General features: G+C 50.8%; 1 protein-coding gene across 21 annotated transcripts; it reads right to left on the bottom strand.

The window, feature by feature from the left end:
* Positions 1-1664: 1664 nt before the first annotated feature.
* On the bottom strand, positions 1665-15317 carry SF1 (splicing factor 1). Of its 21 annotated transcripts, none has more exons than XM_085009986.1 (14): positions 15143-15317; positions 14759-14918; positions 13268-13396; positions 10498-10573; positions 7291-7443; positions 7008-7097; positions 6496-6679; positions 6291-6406; positions 6084-6191; positions 5203-5383; positions 4665-4938; positions 4262-4321; positions 3954-4133; positions 1665-3211 (listed from the first exon to the last, which is right to left on the bottom strand). In XM_085009986.1, exons 3-14 carry the CDS (start codon positions 13347-13349, stop codon positions 2874-2876), a joined length of 1842 nt encoding a protein of 613 aa, XP_084866112.1. In that variant the 5' UTR covers positions 13350-13396; positions 14759-14918; positions 15143-15317; the 3' UTR covers positions 1665-2873. The 21 variants fall into 21 exon arrangements, with proteins under 21 accessions (XP_084866112.1, XP_084866109.1, XP_084866104.1 ...); XM_085009983.1 differs by lacking the exon at positions 14759-14918 and having other exon boundaries at positions 1665-2573; positions 3007-3211; positions 4661-4938; XM_085009978.1 differs by lacking the exon at positions 14759-14918 and having other exon boundaries at positions 1665-2573; positions 3007-3211.
* Positions 15318-17286: the final 1969 nt, after the last annotated feature.

Raw genomic sequence — 17286 nt, 5'->3', positions numbered from 1 at the left:
ACCAGAAATCCCGCCTCCTTCCTGGGACCAATCTTGGGTTCTCCGGAGCACTTGGCTGGGCCTCAGTAACAGAGCCCTAACAGTGACCTTTCCAGCTGACATTCCTTTGGCCAACCCAGCTCTGAGGGGGTGGGGATACTCTGCTGCAGCAGCAGAAACAGAACAGGGTCAAGCAGAGGGCTTTTCTCTACCCTGGCTGTCTCAGGTGGGCGAGGAAGCACTGCTCATCCCACGGGCTCCGCTGCCAAGGCAGGTGCTTGCTGCGGTTCCGAGGGCTGAGGCCTCCTGCTGTCTCTCTTCCATTTCGGGGCATCGGGCAGCTTGGAGAAAGGCCGGAGACTGATGCCTCCGTCAGCCACTTTGTTACTCTCCAAAACCTTAACAAAAGCTGACGGCGGCTGGGGAACAGAGGAGTGAGCACAGGAATGGAGCTGGCCCCAGGGGAGAGAGATGGAGGAGATAGCTGGGCTGTGGTTAAGTCATTTATTGATTTTATTTCTAAAACCCACATAGCGCCACTTTGCCTCTTCCAGAGCTTCAAAGAGCTAATTAACCGCCCAATGAGCCCACCAGGGAAACCGAGCTTGTGGGGGAAGCAATGAGGGGAAGCCAAGGTCAAAGAGGGGTTGCCAGGCCCCAGGCCCTGCCCCCGTTCTGTCAGCTAAGGACAAAGAGATCTCCCCATTCCCTTTTAAGTTCAGGGCTCGCTTAAGGAGCCCCAGTGTGTCTGAGGCATCGTTAACCCCTGCAGGCCTACTGCAGAGTAGAGGCATCCTGGACGGGGCCCAGAAGCCCAGGCCCTGCTCCGTGTAAACAGCAATGGCCAGCCCCGGCTTGAAGCTGGAAAGCAGCCCAGGCCAGAGCTGTCCCCACTGGCCAGGTGCCGCGGGCAGCAGGAGCTCACTGTCCCTCAGCCTCCCCAAAGGAAGGAAAGGCAGCCAGGGAAGGGTAGGCCCCAATGCAGCTCTACCCAAGGGAACTGCAGCAACACAGCAGCAGCAGCAGCAGCAGCCGCTGAACAAGGACCTCACTGCCTCAGGGAGGCCGGACAAGGATTTTTCTGATACATGATGGGCCTCGCCTGCAACCCTAAACATGAAAGAACAAAAGAGCCGGAGACCCTCTGCAAAGTGCTTACAGAGCACAAGACAAGGCCCCTTCTGCCCCCACCTCTCCCTGAAGCCTGCAGTGCTGGCAGGCTGCAAGTCACCAGCAGAGAAAGAAAAAGCCACTTGGCGGTTTTAATTTTAGCAGCTCTGAGCCTGACAGGCAGGATTAGTCGGCTTGACCTTTAGTGCTGATGCCTCCCTAGGCCCAGGGCCTCAGTCAGGAGGCAGCTTCCAGGCACAAATCACAACTGGAGCTCATCAAGTGCGGGGGTCCAAGCCCCAGGGAAAGGCCTTCTAAAGGACAGGGACCAGGGAGGGGGGAGCTGGTTCCCAGCCATTAACTAGTGAACAAGGGGAAGAAGGTGAGGCCGCCCACACACCAGCTCCCCCAGCAAAGCCGCACAGGGAGGTAGGCAGGGGGCTTCCTTAATGAAGCTCCCAGAGGCCCCGTCAGGGAGAAGGGGATGAGTGGCGCCAGGTGCTCAACGCAGGTAAGGGAACTGTGCCGGTGCTGACGGTGGCAGAGGGGACTGAAGAGAAAAGAAAACAACCAGACCGGGAAAACCACACTGCTCTTTTATTCACTGGAACATCCCCCTTAAACGCAGTGTTGAATCAGACACCAGAAAAAAAAAAAAAAAAAAAAAAAAAAAAAAAAAAAAAAAGCCCAGAGAAATTTCTGCAGATAAACCAGTGAAGAGAACGCGCATTATACATTATTGTCAACATAATCACTCCATGAAGAGGGAAGGAGAAAAAAAGGAAGCAGAACGAAAATGAGGGGTTCAAACCCCCCGACACTGCAAAACATTCAGACGTTTGGGATTAAAATAAATTTTAAAAGGAGACCTTCCAGGAAGGAGAGGAACAAATGGAATCTGAGGCAGCTCAGATGCTCAGGGAACGTGGAAAGGGCTCTCCGGGCTGGCAGACAGGCCCAAGGTGGCTCAGGGTGCCAGGATGGATACGGACCCTGGACCTGGGGATTAACCCACTACTCTACTAGGGGAGCAGAGATGAAAGAACTATCTCCCCGCAACTACAGCACCTTGAACATCTCAGAAGCAAAGGAACACCCCTCACCCTACCAGCCCAACATGGATGGCCAAAGGTCTTTGCCAGGAAACCATTTGCTCCTCTCTCCTTAGAAAGAGAAGAACGAGAAATGAGAAAAGGGAAAGGAATCTAATTGCAGCAGAAGACCGGGGAGAGCATCTCCTTGGACGGAGTCTGAAGAAAGGAAGAGATAAGGAGATAACAAAGGAAAAAGAAAAAATTAATAAAAAATTCACAATATGGAGCCAGCGTGTTCCGATTCCGTCCACAAAAATAACTCAGGCTGCTTTGCCGAACCATCCTGTCCACCAGGGGCGCTGCTGAGGCTGTCTGCCTGGAAGGGTCACCAATGGGCGCGGAAAGTCCTCACTCTCATGGCTCGGGCCATCGCCGCTGCGGGGAGGGATCCTGGCGGCCCGGTTTGGGGAGAGGCAAAGGGATTTGGGTGAGGAGAGAAAGAAGACAAAGAAGACACTCGATGCTACGGGGCGCCAGGAGAGCCCAAGCTGGCGCCCCTACTACCACCTGCCCGTTCCCAAGCGAGTCCTCAGTCGCTTGGCCCAGCCCGGTGCGTGCACACACACACATGCGTGCACACAATCACATGCGTGCGTCCCAATGTCTGGCTCCATATGGTGAGGTTCGGCGTGTGTTTAAACGAGACCAATTCTCTCTCTATATAATATATATTTTCTTAAAAAACCGAGTCTAGTTCTGTGGTGGAGGCGGTGGGGGAGCTGGAGGCATCCCGAAGGGTGGCATGCCCGCCACCCCCATGCCCATCATGGTGACAAAGTTAGAAGGGTCCATGGGAGGCGGAGGAGGGGGGGGCGGGGCATACATCATGCCGGCGGAACCAGGCGGCGGAGGCGGCGGAGGGGGAGGGGCCCCGGGCGGCAGAGGCGGCTGGACCCCTGGGGGCAGGGGCACCATAGTGGGGTTGCCTTGCATCTGAGGGGCTCCTGGAGAAGCTGCGGCAGCCGCCTGCTGCTGTTGCCATGGCGGGATGGACCCTGTGCCAGCGCTCGTGGTGGTAGTCGTCGTATCTGGGGTGGTAAAGAAGCCCAAGGTCACACGCGCGGGGGCACACCGCGGCTCTCTGCGGCTGCTGCCTTGGGATGGGGGGCGAGGGACGCCTGCTCCTTGCTTGGCATGCGGTACGGTGGTGGGGGGCGGGCGGGCGGGCGGGGCTGTCCTGGTGATGGGGAATGGAGGGGTGGGCAGGACTACCCTGGGGTCAGCCTCGAGGTCTCTAGGCTTAACAGAGTAAGCCCTTTGTCACCAATGCCCCTGCGCGGGCTGAGGGAAAGGTACCAGACACAAGAACCGGTTCTGAAATCCCTCCGCCCATCCGCCGCCACCACCGAACGGCACATTCAACCTCAAGGCCACAGCTACTCTCCCGACTGCCCGGTCCCATCCCCACAGTCTCTCAGGCCCCAATCACAGCCCTCTCCAGAGCATGCATGCACCCCCCCGAACCCGGGCCAAACGCAGAGGCAGCCAGCAGCTCACCCAGCCGGAGAGCCTGGGCTTCTGGCATTCTACCTGTGATGGTGGGCTCCCCTCCGGCCCCCCCACCCGTCCGGAGACAAAACCACACCAAACATCACATCTCCTCCCAAGACCCCCAGAGGCCACAAGGCCCTATCTGGCAACCCCCCAACAGAGACCAGAGTCTCCTCTCATCCCGAGGTGCCTGCCTGTGTGAGCCGCGAGGGTCTCTTATTCCTCAGCCCCCTCCCCCCCATCCCACCCACCCCCAGGAGTCCAAAATATTCCACTCACTTTGCTGCCATGGCAAGGGGGTACTGGAAGCCATACTGCTGCTGGGCGGAGGGGGCGGCGGAGGCTGCTGCTGCTGCTGTTGCCATGGGGGAAGAGGACCAGAGGGCGGGGGCGGGGGCTGCCCACTGGGAGGCGGCGGCGGTGGCGGCATCATGCCCATAGGTGGCGGCGGCATCATACCTGCAGGTAGGTGGAAGCAAAAGTGAGGCCTCAGGGGAGAAGAGGGATTTTCCACAGCACCCCACTCACTCCCTGGCCCAGGGAGGCAGAGCCTCCGCTGCGCTGCGCAGACCCCCAGGCTCCATTACCTTTTCCTTGATGCAGGCGATAGACCCCAGAGCCCACAGGCGTACTTCCCAGGTACTGATCTTGATGGAAGGAAAGAGCAGGGACTTAGCAGGACATTGCAGCCGGCCAGGGAAGCTGCCACCCCCACGAAGGGCTTACTCAGTCCCAAGGGCTGCAGTCACCGCCCCATCAGAGCAGTTCTAGGACCCTGCCTCTAAGAGACAGGCCTGTGCCTGCCCCACAAAGAAACCCCTTCCTGCACCAGAATGGAGTCTTCTTCCTCCCGGAGCCCACGCCTCGGCAAGAGACTCAGAACCAATACCCGACCACTCTGAAGGCTGCTTCCGGGCTGCAGTGACTTGATGTAAACCAAACCCTCACTGATCCCCAGGCCCCAATGTTTCTGGTCTGACACTTACTTACCCATTGGAGGAGGGCCATGGTGCCCAGGTGGGTGGGGGCCCTGGTTCATCGGTGGCGGCGGCGGCTGCATCCACGGGGGTGGGGGTCCGTTGGGGTTGTGCTGCATGGGATGTCCACCATGCCCACCTGTCAGGCTGGGTAACGGGTGCGGGAAGCTATGGGGCCCACCTCCGGGCCCACCGGGCCCACCGCCGTGCATGCTGTGGTAGGGCCGACTCTCCGAAGGGCCAGAATTCATCCAAGGCGGGCGGCTCTGGGTGGTGGACATGAGAGACTATGTGAGAGCATTTCCCGCCAACGTCCCTGCCTGTGCCCCCTGGTGGCAACACTGTTCTTTCGGCTCTGCCACAGGACCAGAACGCAAGGACAAGGTCTGCCCAGAATGAGAGGTCCCCAAACATCCCTGACATCTCGAAAGAACAATGTTGCCAGCTGTGTCCACCTGTTCCACCCAAAGCGCCTGGCCACATCCCCCCGTCTCTCAGGAAGAGAAAGGGGGCCCAGGGCCAGGCTGCGAGCAGCAGCCCCTGGAGCTCACCGGTGGAGGTGGGTTGTTGGCGGGAGCAGCAGGCCGAGGCGCACTGGCCAGGGGCGTGGAGGCAGGCCCAGACGTGGAGCCCACAGATGCGGGCACAGGAGCCTCCCCCAGTTCGGCCATGAGGGACAAGTACTCTTTATCCATCCGCGCTTTATCCTGAGCTGACTGGGGGTCACCAGGCCTGAAAGGAAGGTGGGAGACAAAGGGAAAAGGGGGGAAAACTCATTAAGAAGAATTTCCACAGAAATTTTGAGGAATTGAGCCAGCCTTTCTAACCCCTTCCTCAAAACAGTCTCCGTGAGCTCTCCAATCCCTCGCCCAGCCCTGCCGCTGGGATTTCCACACGTTCCTCTGCGGCTGCAGAGACCCTTGGGGCAAGAAGGAGAGAGAGGCAGCACCAGGCCACAGCCTGCCACGCCAGCCAGGAACGCTCGGCTTGAATCCACGTCTGCATTCCAGGGCTGAGGGAAGGAAAATCTACGCAAGACCAGAGCAACTGCCAGAATTTCCTTCATTAACAAAGCTTTTTGTTAACGTAGAAAAAAGGTGCTGTCAAAGTGCTGGTGTGCAAGTGGTCAAACTCCACAGACTGCTGTCTTCTTAGACCAATCTTAAGCAGCAAAAGGCACTCAGTAACACTAAGCAATACTGAAAACACACAGGAAGACAACTTCCCAGTTTTCCTGGGCTCCAAATGAGCAATAACCGAGGGGTGGTTCTGCACCAGCTGTCTCTCATCATTCTGGGCTTTTAAATCACCCCATGGCAGGCCATTCAGAGAAAGGAAGCTTCTCTTGGGTCTACGGATTAAGAGCAACCCACCACTCTACTTCAGAGCGGTCCAGTACATCATGGGCTATCAGGAAACTACAGCCTCTCACCTCTGGAATTTGCAATCAGAAGCAATGTGGCCAGCCCCTCCACACTTGGTACACACTGTGGTATTGGTAATGCTGCGGGTCTCTGAGCTCTGCCAGGGTCTTAAGATCCTGCCGAGAGAAAAAAAGTCACCTCCAGGGCTATGGCCAATCACCTTTCATCCATGGGCCCCTCAGGTTTCTGTGCTCCCCTCTAAAGCAACTGCATACCTGTTATCATCTTCCCGAAGGGTCCCGTTCAAGCGAGCCAATTCTCGCAGCTGCATCTTCCGCAGATCATTCTGGTCCTCAGGAGTCTCAATACCCTGCTTCAGGATGTTTCTTATCTGATGGAGACGCAACGGGCAAGAGTTACCTACGACCTGGGACTACCACCTGGATTTCTGGCAAGGGGCTTCCTTTCTGGCTCCCTCACCTGTTCTACTGCTTTCTTCACATTCTCCATAGTATTAGCAGTAACCAGGGCGTGAAGCGGCTCGTCCTCTCCAGGCAGCATCTGGCCATCCTTGCGCCCGACTTTGCCTTCCTTCACAGAGCCTTTGCCCCGGATCATGATCTTGGCGTTACACTCCTTCTCTATGTTCTTCAGAGTGTTCCCTCTAACAGAGACAGACAGGACCGCTGTTACACCTGCCACGCAAATTCACAGGCCAGAGGGGCTCACAGGCACCGGGAGGAAACTGTGAGCGCAGAGAATGGGATTTTCCCACCCAGAGCTCCGTGATCTCTAAGTCAACCTCAAAGCTGACTTCTCCGCGGTGAAATGGGGAAATTTAAGAGATTTTCTCAAAGAAACATGAACTCAGCCAAAGTGAACATCCTGCCAAAAACAGGAAGCTGAGCCACCAATGGCACCCAATCAAGCACAAGACAGACACATCTCAGTCCCTTAGGAATTCCACATCCCACAGGATGGCAGTCACTCACCTGGGCCCGATGAGCAGCCCCACAAAGTTGATTTCTGGATACTCATCTTGCGGAATCATTACTTTATCGCTCACACGTGTTGCTGGGGGTCTATTTGAAAGAAGAGACTCAGAGACTCATTTCTCAGATGACACAGATAGTCCGCAGTCTTCTAGAACTAACCCTTGGCACCCCACCCCCCGCGTTAATCCCAGGTGACTGGGAGAAAGGGCGAGATGTTAGTACCAAAACTGCTCTACCAGACCACACCAATGTGTAGGTGTGCCTGTCCCAGCTCACTTACTTGTAATCGGCAGGTGGCTTAAAGTCGGGGTTGAGTGCAACCATCTCCGTGATGAGGTTATGCCGCTCCTCTTCGAGCTTTTTGCGGGTGCGGAACTCCCGAGTGTTGAGCCGCTTCCCCTCACTATTGTAGATGGGCTCAGGGGAAGGGGACCTGTGGGAAACGGACTACCGTCACTGCTCTGCCCTCGCCCTTCTCTCATCCCCACATGGGCTAAAATAAGTCTTCCCCAGCCCTCTGCCTCTCACATCCTAACACAACTCTCTTCGGAGGAACCGACCATAACGTGTGCTATTCAAGATCGTGTGGAATGGGGAGGTGGAAGGTGGCTTAGCATTGCGGGGACTGGGGTGTGTGAGAAAGAAAAAAAATGCTTTTGCTTCTAAAAGTGCCATGAGGAAAAATAGTCTGTCCGTCCCGGGGAAATCTTTGGACTGTAAATGGCAAGGATAGGATCACCCTCTGGAGTCATCTTGCCAAATATAAATCTCATTTGGAAAAAAACTAACAGTATTACAACTTTACGAACCACAGGAACCCCAAGTTTAGGTAAAATGTTAACTCTTGCAGAGCTCAAGCCCTATCAGGAAGAGTGTCTGTACCCCTACCACGTAGTTAAGCATGAGCTCTTTAACCCAAGGCAACTGGGACTCAAGGTTACTGCAGCTACTTGGCCCCCACAATGGAGAGAGATGGTTCAAGGCTTCGTCTCTGCTTTTCCTTCAATGGCCTGGCTGGCTGTGTCCAAGGCCCAGGAGTCAACCTGTTTTCTGGCTGTTGGAGGTTGGGGAGTCTGGGTAGAGAAAAACGTTAAATTGCTAAAGCAGCTTCTGAGAGAGGCTGCAAATGCAGATTTGGTCAAGTACTTGTCTAGGGTCTGAACCTGCAAACAGCAAGGGGAAAACCTACGATTCTCCACCAGAGTTTACAAGTCCAGAAAGCAGATTTTCTCTCTCTCTTTTTTTAAGGAGTAAAATGCTGTTGCTACAAGTAAAAAAATAGTAATGATAAAATGGTCAGTTTACCACAGCTGGATTTTGCGGTAATTAAAAAAAAAAAAAAAAAAGATGTTACACTCCTAGAATTCTGAGTTAAGATTACAAAAAGGACCATAGCTTGATATTCTGAATGAAAATTTAGTAGCAGCTGCAAGAAGGGAAGAGACCATGTGGATCAGGTTATTTAAAAAACATCCTGAAAGTAGTCAAGACTCCTATATACACCCTTGGTTTAGTTGAGAGAACCTTGCCTAGTTGGAGAGCAAGGACTGAGCTCGGCTGCTCCCACTGTCTTCGGCCTAAAGGGAACCATGTCATACCACGTTACACACACGATGGAATAAAAGGTCAGGTTTGTTCATGGCTAATGACGACTAAATGAAACCTCCGTTTCTAGCATTTGTATAAACTGTTAACACAATTCAGTAATAGTGAACAAAAACAAACATACCCCAGCTCATTAGACTATCATCTTATACGTTTAAGTCTATAAGAAGTTTTAAAACATTTTTAACTGTGCAAATTGAGCAACATCAAAATGGCATAAAGTGGCTTAATATTGAGAATACACCTTCTTAAGAAATAATCTTAAGTAAGAAAACTCATGCATTTCCCTCCAACCTGGGCTCTTTCAAAGCAAAACCATCGGGCATTAGTGCCTCTTTCAAACTGAATACAAGGGAGAAAAGAACCTGCTCTAATTTTATTTCTAACATGCTTGACATTTCTAATTCCCACCCCAGAGCTGTCTAGAATTAAGCATTTCTGGCTAATCACCAAAACAAGTTTTACCAGTACCAAATTGGTCATTTTTTAAAAGGCCTCACAACAGTGTGACCTCGTTCCAAACTGTGGATGGCAAAGGCAAAAGCCAATATTCTAGAGGTCAGATTGGCCCAACTTCTTCACTTTGAATAGGCATCATATATAGAGCATCTAAATTCTATTCCGAATTCTCCAGAAAGCAAAGAGGGTTTGTTAAAAATTCAACCTTTTGAGGAATTGCCTGGTAACCTGTAGACATGTTATTAAAGGGAAAAAGGCCAAAAAGGCCCTAAACAGTTGTGGTCTACAATCTACAAAGTAAATCTTAAAAAAAAAAAAGTCAAAATATAAAACATAGCAACCCGCCAACCAAAATCTACAGATGAAAAAAAATAAATTTAATAAAGTAAAATTAAAAGAATCAATATGGAGAAATAAACTGTTTCCTGACAAAGGGCAGCAGAAAGATGCTTGAGTGAGTGGCTTCTAAAATCATTACATAATCTTTCTGATTTAACAAGTTATTAATTAATGGGTAACAAAAGCCAAAAATACTACTTTTTAAAGCAAAGCATTTTCAACTATATTGCATGCACCAAGAGAAATTTCGAGAGGGAGGTGTACTGCCCTTCTATTAAATGGACCGATTTTAGCTGTTCAAAATCAGCTTGCCAATAAAATTCCTGTTTAAAAAAAGTTCATTTCCCTCGGACTTTTTAACTTTTCAGAGGTGAGAGAAATTGTAAATGGAAATAACATGACCACAGCTGTTTGAGGACCACACTCCCTTTGAAAAATAAAAAAAAAAAAAAAAAAAAAAAAAAAAAAAAAGGAATTTAGAGCTGGTTGCTTGCCTTCCCAAAACAAGTGAGAATATTCTGGCCCCTCCCAACACCCCAGGCAATGATCAAGGCTGAAAATTAACTGGCAGTGAAGGAAGTTGGTTAGAATCTCATCTATTTTTAAAACCATGTCAAAACCATGAGCAGGAGACTACATCAACAAGCTGACCAGACTGAGTTTCCGGCCTGCTCAGACTCAGCGATGCTCAAAAATATTCTTAATCCCTGCATTGTGTAGTACCTGTAAGGAAAACTACACCCTGGGCCTTCAGCCAAAGCAGGTACTGAAAAGGCTGGTTAACAGGCCACCTCTCTGTCCCTATCCATAGGTAAATCAGGTTAAAATCTACAGGCTTACCAATTGAAAACCCGTTGTCCATTTTCCTGTAACTTTGATTCTGCTAGTAATTGAATTTCATTCCAATTTACTAACTGATAACTGACCATACATACTGCTATTTACAGTCTAGTACCCAAAATGGTCAGAGTACCAGTCTTCTTACTAGGATTGTATTGAACTGACACAACATGTTGCCACCAGTAAAACGTATTGAGAAAAAGGTAAAAGCGTTACTGTCAGCTGGTTAAAACTGTTTCCCAACCTGTCCTCAGGGTTAGGGGGGATGCCCAGGTCTCCTGTGCGCAGTTTACGAGTCAGGTCTTCTATCTGCAGTTGCACTGGAAGAAACCAGGTTAGGAAAGAAAAAAAAAGGATGGAAAAAAGACAATGTTACCAAAAAACATCTCAAATCTCAACAATAAGCATGAAGAACTCGGAGACTTTGAAAAGGGACGATTGATCAGTGAACACATTGAGGCAAAAACCCCCAACCACCTATCAGCAGGAGTCCATTTACATCTTTAAGTATTTTTTCACTTCAAAATGGTTATCACTTAAGGAAGCAAACAGTTTGTTGGAAGAGGGGTTAGCAGTATAGACTGTTCACTAAGGCTAACATCAAAGCAATTATTAGGAGGTGTTCCACCTCTCCCTCCCCACCAAGGCTTGCTTATACAATTGGCACCCAGAACCAAACCATGTATGTTAGCACCAATACCCTGTTTCCCACCAATTACTCTGAGTGCAAGACTCTTGTCTCAGTTTTTCATTATTAAACACAGCCCAAAATGAGATTCAAATTAACATGGGACAAGGAAAAACACCAGTCAAACAAAGACCATTTTCACTGATACCAGCCTTAAAATTCCTTAAACAAGTTAAGACATTAAATAACCAATTCAACAACCTCATAGAAGTTTGTCCGTTCTCCTGTACAACCAGATCCATACTAGCAAGGATCCCCAATATGTGCTGCTTTTATTCAAATTGTATGACAATCCATATACCTTAATAAACCAGTAACCACAAAGTTTGAGAAGTCTGTTTTTACACTTGCTTCTTATGTGGGGAGTAAAAGGAGGGGTGCAGAGGATGGAAAGTGTGGGTTCAGGAGAATATGTGTGGCCCTCAGATCTTGACAAATGAGGCTGTATGTGAAAAAGAGAAATGAGGGTTTCACAAAAGTTCAGTGACTCCAGGGAAGTATCACCCGGCTGACTGCTCGAGAGAATGGGAACTGCGGAGCCAGACTGCTGTCTTCAGCACACTGGATCATCAAACCACCTCCTTCTTACCTTTGCAGCATCTGAGTGTTCTAGGCAGACATCTCTAATAAGGGCAAGTCTGGGTTGGGTTAAAGTTGAGTTGGCTCCAAGTATTAATGCATGTCTAACTCCAGACGCTCTTCTAAATTTTCAATACATCCCACAGAGCTATGTATTACCACACACCCACTCAAACGTGGAAGAAATGAGAGTCCATATTAACATCAAGAGCAAATACTGGGGCATTCTGTACAAGGCAGTATGTACATGAGAGAGAGAAAAGGACACATGTGGGCCCCTAAGCTCTTTTATGCCAGAAAAGTTTTGACATGGCATTCAAGTATTAAGCCCAACAACTCAAGGTGAAAGTCACCTTCACAGAGGTAACTGGACTGCGTAAGGGTGTGGGATCTGACCTGAGGAGGTGGCTGGCACATCGAAAGCCCGCTATCTACCATGGAGCAGAGAGCTCTACTAGCCTTGGCTTTCATTCTACGTTGATTACAGCTAAAAACAGCCCTTAGGGCCCAGAGCATTAACTGCCCCCATGGGAAGAGCCGGAGATGTAAAAGAGTTTGTTTTTCCCATGTTCTAAGTCTGCTTGTGTTCTTGGGCTATCACTCCACAAGGGGTATTTTCACAAAGTTATCAAGACCCAGTCATGATAACTGAGACATAAGGGGGTGGGCGGGAGTAGACTGGAACAGCAGGGAAGAATTATTAGTATCACAAAGAAAACTGACAACTCCAGCACCTCAAAATGCTCAGCAGTCTAAACACACAAGAAATTAAGATCCTTAAGAACATGTCAGGCGTGAAGCTTTTTATTGTGCAGGCCACAGCCTCACAGATCTAGGAAGCTTCTGCCCTATTTTACTCCAAAGGGGATGTTGATTTGGTTAGTAGAAGATGTTTATCAAGTGAACTTTTTTGAGACAGCTGCAGAGGCACATAAAGGTAAAACTTGCATTAAAAACCTTGTATTTAAAAAAAAGGTAATTTTGAGGTTAATTTCATTTCTACTGTGGACAGTCATACTTGATTTTCAAAACTTCCCAACAGTTAAACTCTTTTATTCTAACCCTTCGTTATTCCATCAGAGAGCTGTACCCCTTTGTCAGCAGAGCTCTTTAGTAGTAAATACTAGAGCCCCCATTTTAAGACAGCTCTCCAAAGACCAACCAGAAAAGATGCTGAAGGAAAAGTTAAATTCAACGAAAATGGTAAAAAGGGGTGCACTGTAAACACACTTTCAGAAACACCTTTTGATTAAACTGAGGTTTTTTTTTTTTCTCTTTCATAAAGTACCTATAAAGAATAAAAGACCACATTTTAGGGAAGGGAAGAATATGAAATTATGGTGAAAGGCCATGCTGTGAGAAAGGTACTTGGTTTACAATACCTGCAATGTGCTCCACTGGGGCCGTGTCCAGAGAGGCGTGAGACACTCACCTCATCAAGTGGCAATGAACAGCAGCTGAAAAGGGTGGGGGAGGGTGCTGGACGGGGGACTATTCTCACTCCTAAGTGGGCCCCTCTACCCTCCTGGCACTCATGGAGAACACTATTGTTACAAGCAGACTGAAACAAAAAGCTACAAATGCAGGCCTCTTGGAGCAAAAGTGAATTATATCAAAGTCACAAGCATACCTGACAACACCTCCTCTCAAGAAAAGAAAACACTTCAAAGTCTCAAACTTTGAACAGATAAAATGTTTCTCAGAATAATAACGTGAAAAAGCGTTTGGGTGCAGAACGTGTATTTACCTATATAAGCTCTTTCTTGTTCCCGAGTAAGTCCAGGGGGGATAACTGTAGGCATTCCTGGAATCACTGTCTTCTGTTCCATTGTGTCTTGGTTCCAGCGGCTCCTCTTCCGTTTCTTACTTGGGAAGTCTAAAGAAGAGAAAGTTCATCAGATGCAAATATAAACTACCAGGATAACTTCCGACAGGCAGTTCAGGGTACTAATGGTCCTACACACAACCTCAGCAGACTGTGAAACAGAACGTGACCTAAAATGAAATGGCAAAGAATGAAAGACAAGACACACACACACACAAATATGGCCACTAGAAGGATACCTGGACCAGAGTCTGAAAAGTTAACATTCCACATTTACAGTTTTTGACCACAGAAATTCTGTGAAGCACGAGAACAACCTAAATCTCAACGCACAGTTTCAAGTAGTGAAATAAAGTGTTGAGGACATATATGTATATTACACAGTTGCCCATGAACACATTAACAGCCCCAGAGGCAATAAGAGCAGACTCAATATTCAGACAAGTCCATAAAACAACACTGGGACCTGCTGGCTCCTCCCACTTCCACCTCCCCACCTGTCACCTTTTGAAGGGAGCCAGAACACAACCAACCTTACGGTTACTAAGTGAAAAAGTTCCTTCAGCAAGATCACTTTCTTTCTAAGTTTAGCTAAGATCAGCGTTGAGTTTTCCTGGCCAGTTAGTTGGTCACTTAATGTCTAAAGGATACATCAAAAGGTCAACAAAAAACAAGCTACACAATAGTAGCCAAATCCTCCTACCCTAGTCCACAGGCAGAACTCCCTAGCACTTGGTTCACAAAAGTGTTCCACTTCTCAGGAGCTAGGCCTAAGGGGAAGCCTCAAGAGAGGAAGGCGGGTCAGACTTCTTTTAAGGTAGATAAAGGAAGATAAGAAGGAGAATTTCCTTCCCCAAAATGAACCCCCCCACACACACCAAAAAACCGGACCCAACCATCCCCTAAAGACTTTCAATCTCTTTCATTCTCTGCAATGAAAACGCTGCCTTACTGTAGAAACAGAGGAGCTACTCTCTGTACTTTCCTCCCTTTACGACTCTTCTACAACCAGAAAAGGATGTTCCACGTCATCAGTTGACCCTTCCAAGCCCTCCAGACATGCACACCCAGCACCCCATCCACCCACTCGACCCCTCCACACCACTCCCCTACACTAGGAGTGGAGAACAAGTGAGCTCCCGCCAGATTTTAGTGGGGGCCTTAAGGCCCGGCCGCCACACTGCGCCTGCGCGCAACAAACCTCCTCCCGCCGTGCCCCCACCCCTTCCCCTACCGCGCGTGCGCACTCGAGGCCCGAGAACCAGGCCGCGCGCCCCGTGGCGCCTCCGCCCGGGCCTCCCCGTGCGCGCGCGCGCCCCTGCCGCGTGCAGCCGCCGTCGCCACCGCCGCGCGCCCCTCAGCCGGCCGGGCCCATCCGCGCGGCGCCTCTCGCGCTCTCTCGGCCCGACTCACCTCCTCCGCCGCCGGCCGGGCCCGGCTGCTGGTCCTGACGCGGCGGCTGGGGTGGCGGCGGCGGCGGCTGCGGTGGCGACACGCGCTGGTAGAGCGGCGGCGGAGGGGGCGGCTGCGGCGGTGGGTACGAGGAGCCCGGGGAGGGCGGCGGCGGCGGCGGCTGCTGGGGAGGCGGGGGGGGCGGCGGCGGCGGCGGCGGCGGTGGCGGAGGCAGCGCCGCGAAGGGGAAGGCCGCGGTCAGGGCCCCCACCGAGCCCACAGGCGGGGGCGGCGGCGGCCCGGGCACCAGCAGCCCCGCCCCAGGCCCGGGGGCAGGCGGTGGCCCCGGCTCGAAGCCCCCTTTGGGGCCGGGGATGGGGGGAAGGCCGGGGGGGCCGAGCTTACCCAGCGGCGTGGCGTTCGCTCCAGTCGCCATGGCGCCCCCGGGGACCGGCACCGGCGGCTCCTTTTCGGCGGCGACGGCTTCTCCTTCGTGACTCTTCCGAGGGGAGGGAACCTGACTGCGTTCCGCGGAGCGCGCGGATCCCGTCCTCTCACGCGGCGGGCGGGCGGCGGCGGCGGCGGCGCGAGACGCACAAAGAGGGAGGAGAGAGGGCGCCGCGGGGGCGGGCCGGGGGCGACGGGGCCGGAGCCTGGATTGGCCCGGGCCGAGGCAAGGGGTCGAAATCTGCGGCCTCCGATTGGTGGAGCCTTAGCCCTTCTCGATGTGCGTTGGGATTGGCCGGACCGTTAGGCCTGGCGAGGAAATGGCGGCCGAGCCTGGCGAGCTGGGAGGTGTCGCAGCGCGCACTTCATTTGTTACTGCGCGGACTGAGCTCGGAGTCCAGAAAGGAGGGGATCGGGTGGGGCAAATTCTATGACGTGTGGGGCCAACAGCTCTATCATTGGCTGGAATTGATGGAGTCAATCAATCACGATTGCGTCGTAGTGTCATGGGATTGGCTGTCGCTGTTTCGATTCTTTCTCTACTCCCCTCCCATGGGGAGTAGTCTCGCCGGGTTTAAGCGAGAGGTCGCGCCGGAAAAGCCCAGGCCGAATGAGATTTAAGGTCGGGGAGGAGTGGAGCAAGAGCGCGCATGCGTAGATGGTCAGAGCCGCCTTTCAGGCCCTGGCTTCCCTGTCGATCTTCGGTCCGGCGCGGAAGCCCTAGATGACGTCAATCCTCGATTCCCATGGTAACCCGGAACCGAGGGACGGGGGAGGGGCTGGCGCGCGCCCGTAAACTTGATCCGTTGACGACTCAGGTAAAAGGAGACTTCCTGTTTTCTTTGAAAAAAATTAAAAATGGGGAAAAAAGCTACAAAGTAGAGCCCTACTAAGGGATTAAAAATGGTATCTGAGCCGATGGAGGTACAGGTATCTTAGATAGAAAGCAATATGAAGTTGTCAATTCCGAAAATTGGTTTACAGATACAGTGCATTGGAATTAGAATTCCCAACGTGATTGGGGTTGATTAAATCATGTCATATCAAATAATAACTATGGAAATAGTGGGGAAACTTGTAAATGAGGTTGAGAGGAGCTTGCTTTTCCAGAGGATACGCATATAAAAGATACAATAATGAAACAATGTGGTATTGTTGTGGGAAAGGCAAATTAGTGAAACAGAGAAGTCTGGAAAAAGATTCTCCAACAAGGCAAAGACTTAGCTAGTAAATGGTATAAAAAGTTCTAAATCTCAATAGTAAAACAGACATAGAAATTATCAGGGTCGGAGTTTCCTTCCTGGCTCAGCGGTTAACGAACCCGACTAGGAACCATGAGGATGTGGGTTCGATCCCTGGCCTTGCTCAGTTGGTTAAGGATCTGGCCTCGCCATGAGCTGTAGTGTAGGTTGCAGACACGGCTCCGCTCCTGTGTTGTTGTGGCTGTGGTGTAGGCCGGCAGCTGTAGCTCTGATTCGACCCCTAGCCTGGGAACTTCCATAGGCTGCAGTGTGGCCCTAAAAAAAAAAAAAAAAGAAAGAAAGAAATTACTAGTCATCTATAGGTAGAGTCTTTATGAAGACTTATGAAGACGAGAAACTCACATGAAAGATGTGGAGTTTGCATTGTGGCTCAGAGGTTTAGAAAACTGACTAGTATCATGGATGTGAGTTAGATCCCTGGCCTTGCTAATTGGTTAGGGATTGGGCAATGCCCTGAGCTGTGGTGTACGGTCACAGATGTGGCTCAGATTCCCCCATTGCTGTGGAGATGCAGCTCGGATTTGACCACTAGCCTGGGAACTTCCATATGCCACAGGTGCAGCCTTAAAAAAAGCAAAAATAAATAAATGAATAAATAAATAAAAGGGATATTTGATTACTCAAGAAAGTAAACCAATGATCGAAGTCAACAGACTATAACACTTAGGAAGATATTTGCTTTTTAGAGCCACGCCCGCTGCATATGGAAGTTCCCAATCTAAGGATCAAATTGGAGCTTCAGCTACCAGCCTATGCCAGAGCCACAGCAATGGGGATCCAAGCTACGTCTGAGACGACACCACAACTGGTGGCAATGCTGAGTTCTTAACCCACTGAGTG

The sequence above is a fragment of the Sus scrofa genome, chromosome 2 (assembly GCF_054392235.1).
Source record: "Sus scrofa isolate SSC_HxYL_T2T_F1_AM1 chromosome 2, Sscrofa_HxYL_maternal_Yorkshire_Landrace_v2.0, whole genome shotgun sequence".
Classification (NCBI taxonomy): Eukaryota; Metazoa; Chordata; class Mammalia; order Artiodactyla; family Suidae; genus Sus; species Sus scrofa.
Note: the sequence above shows the minus strand (reverse complement) of the source record. Positions and strands in the feature narration are given on the sequence as shown.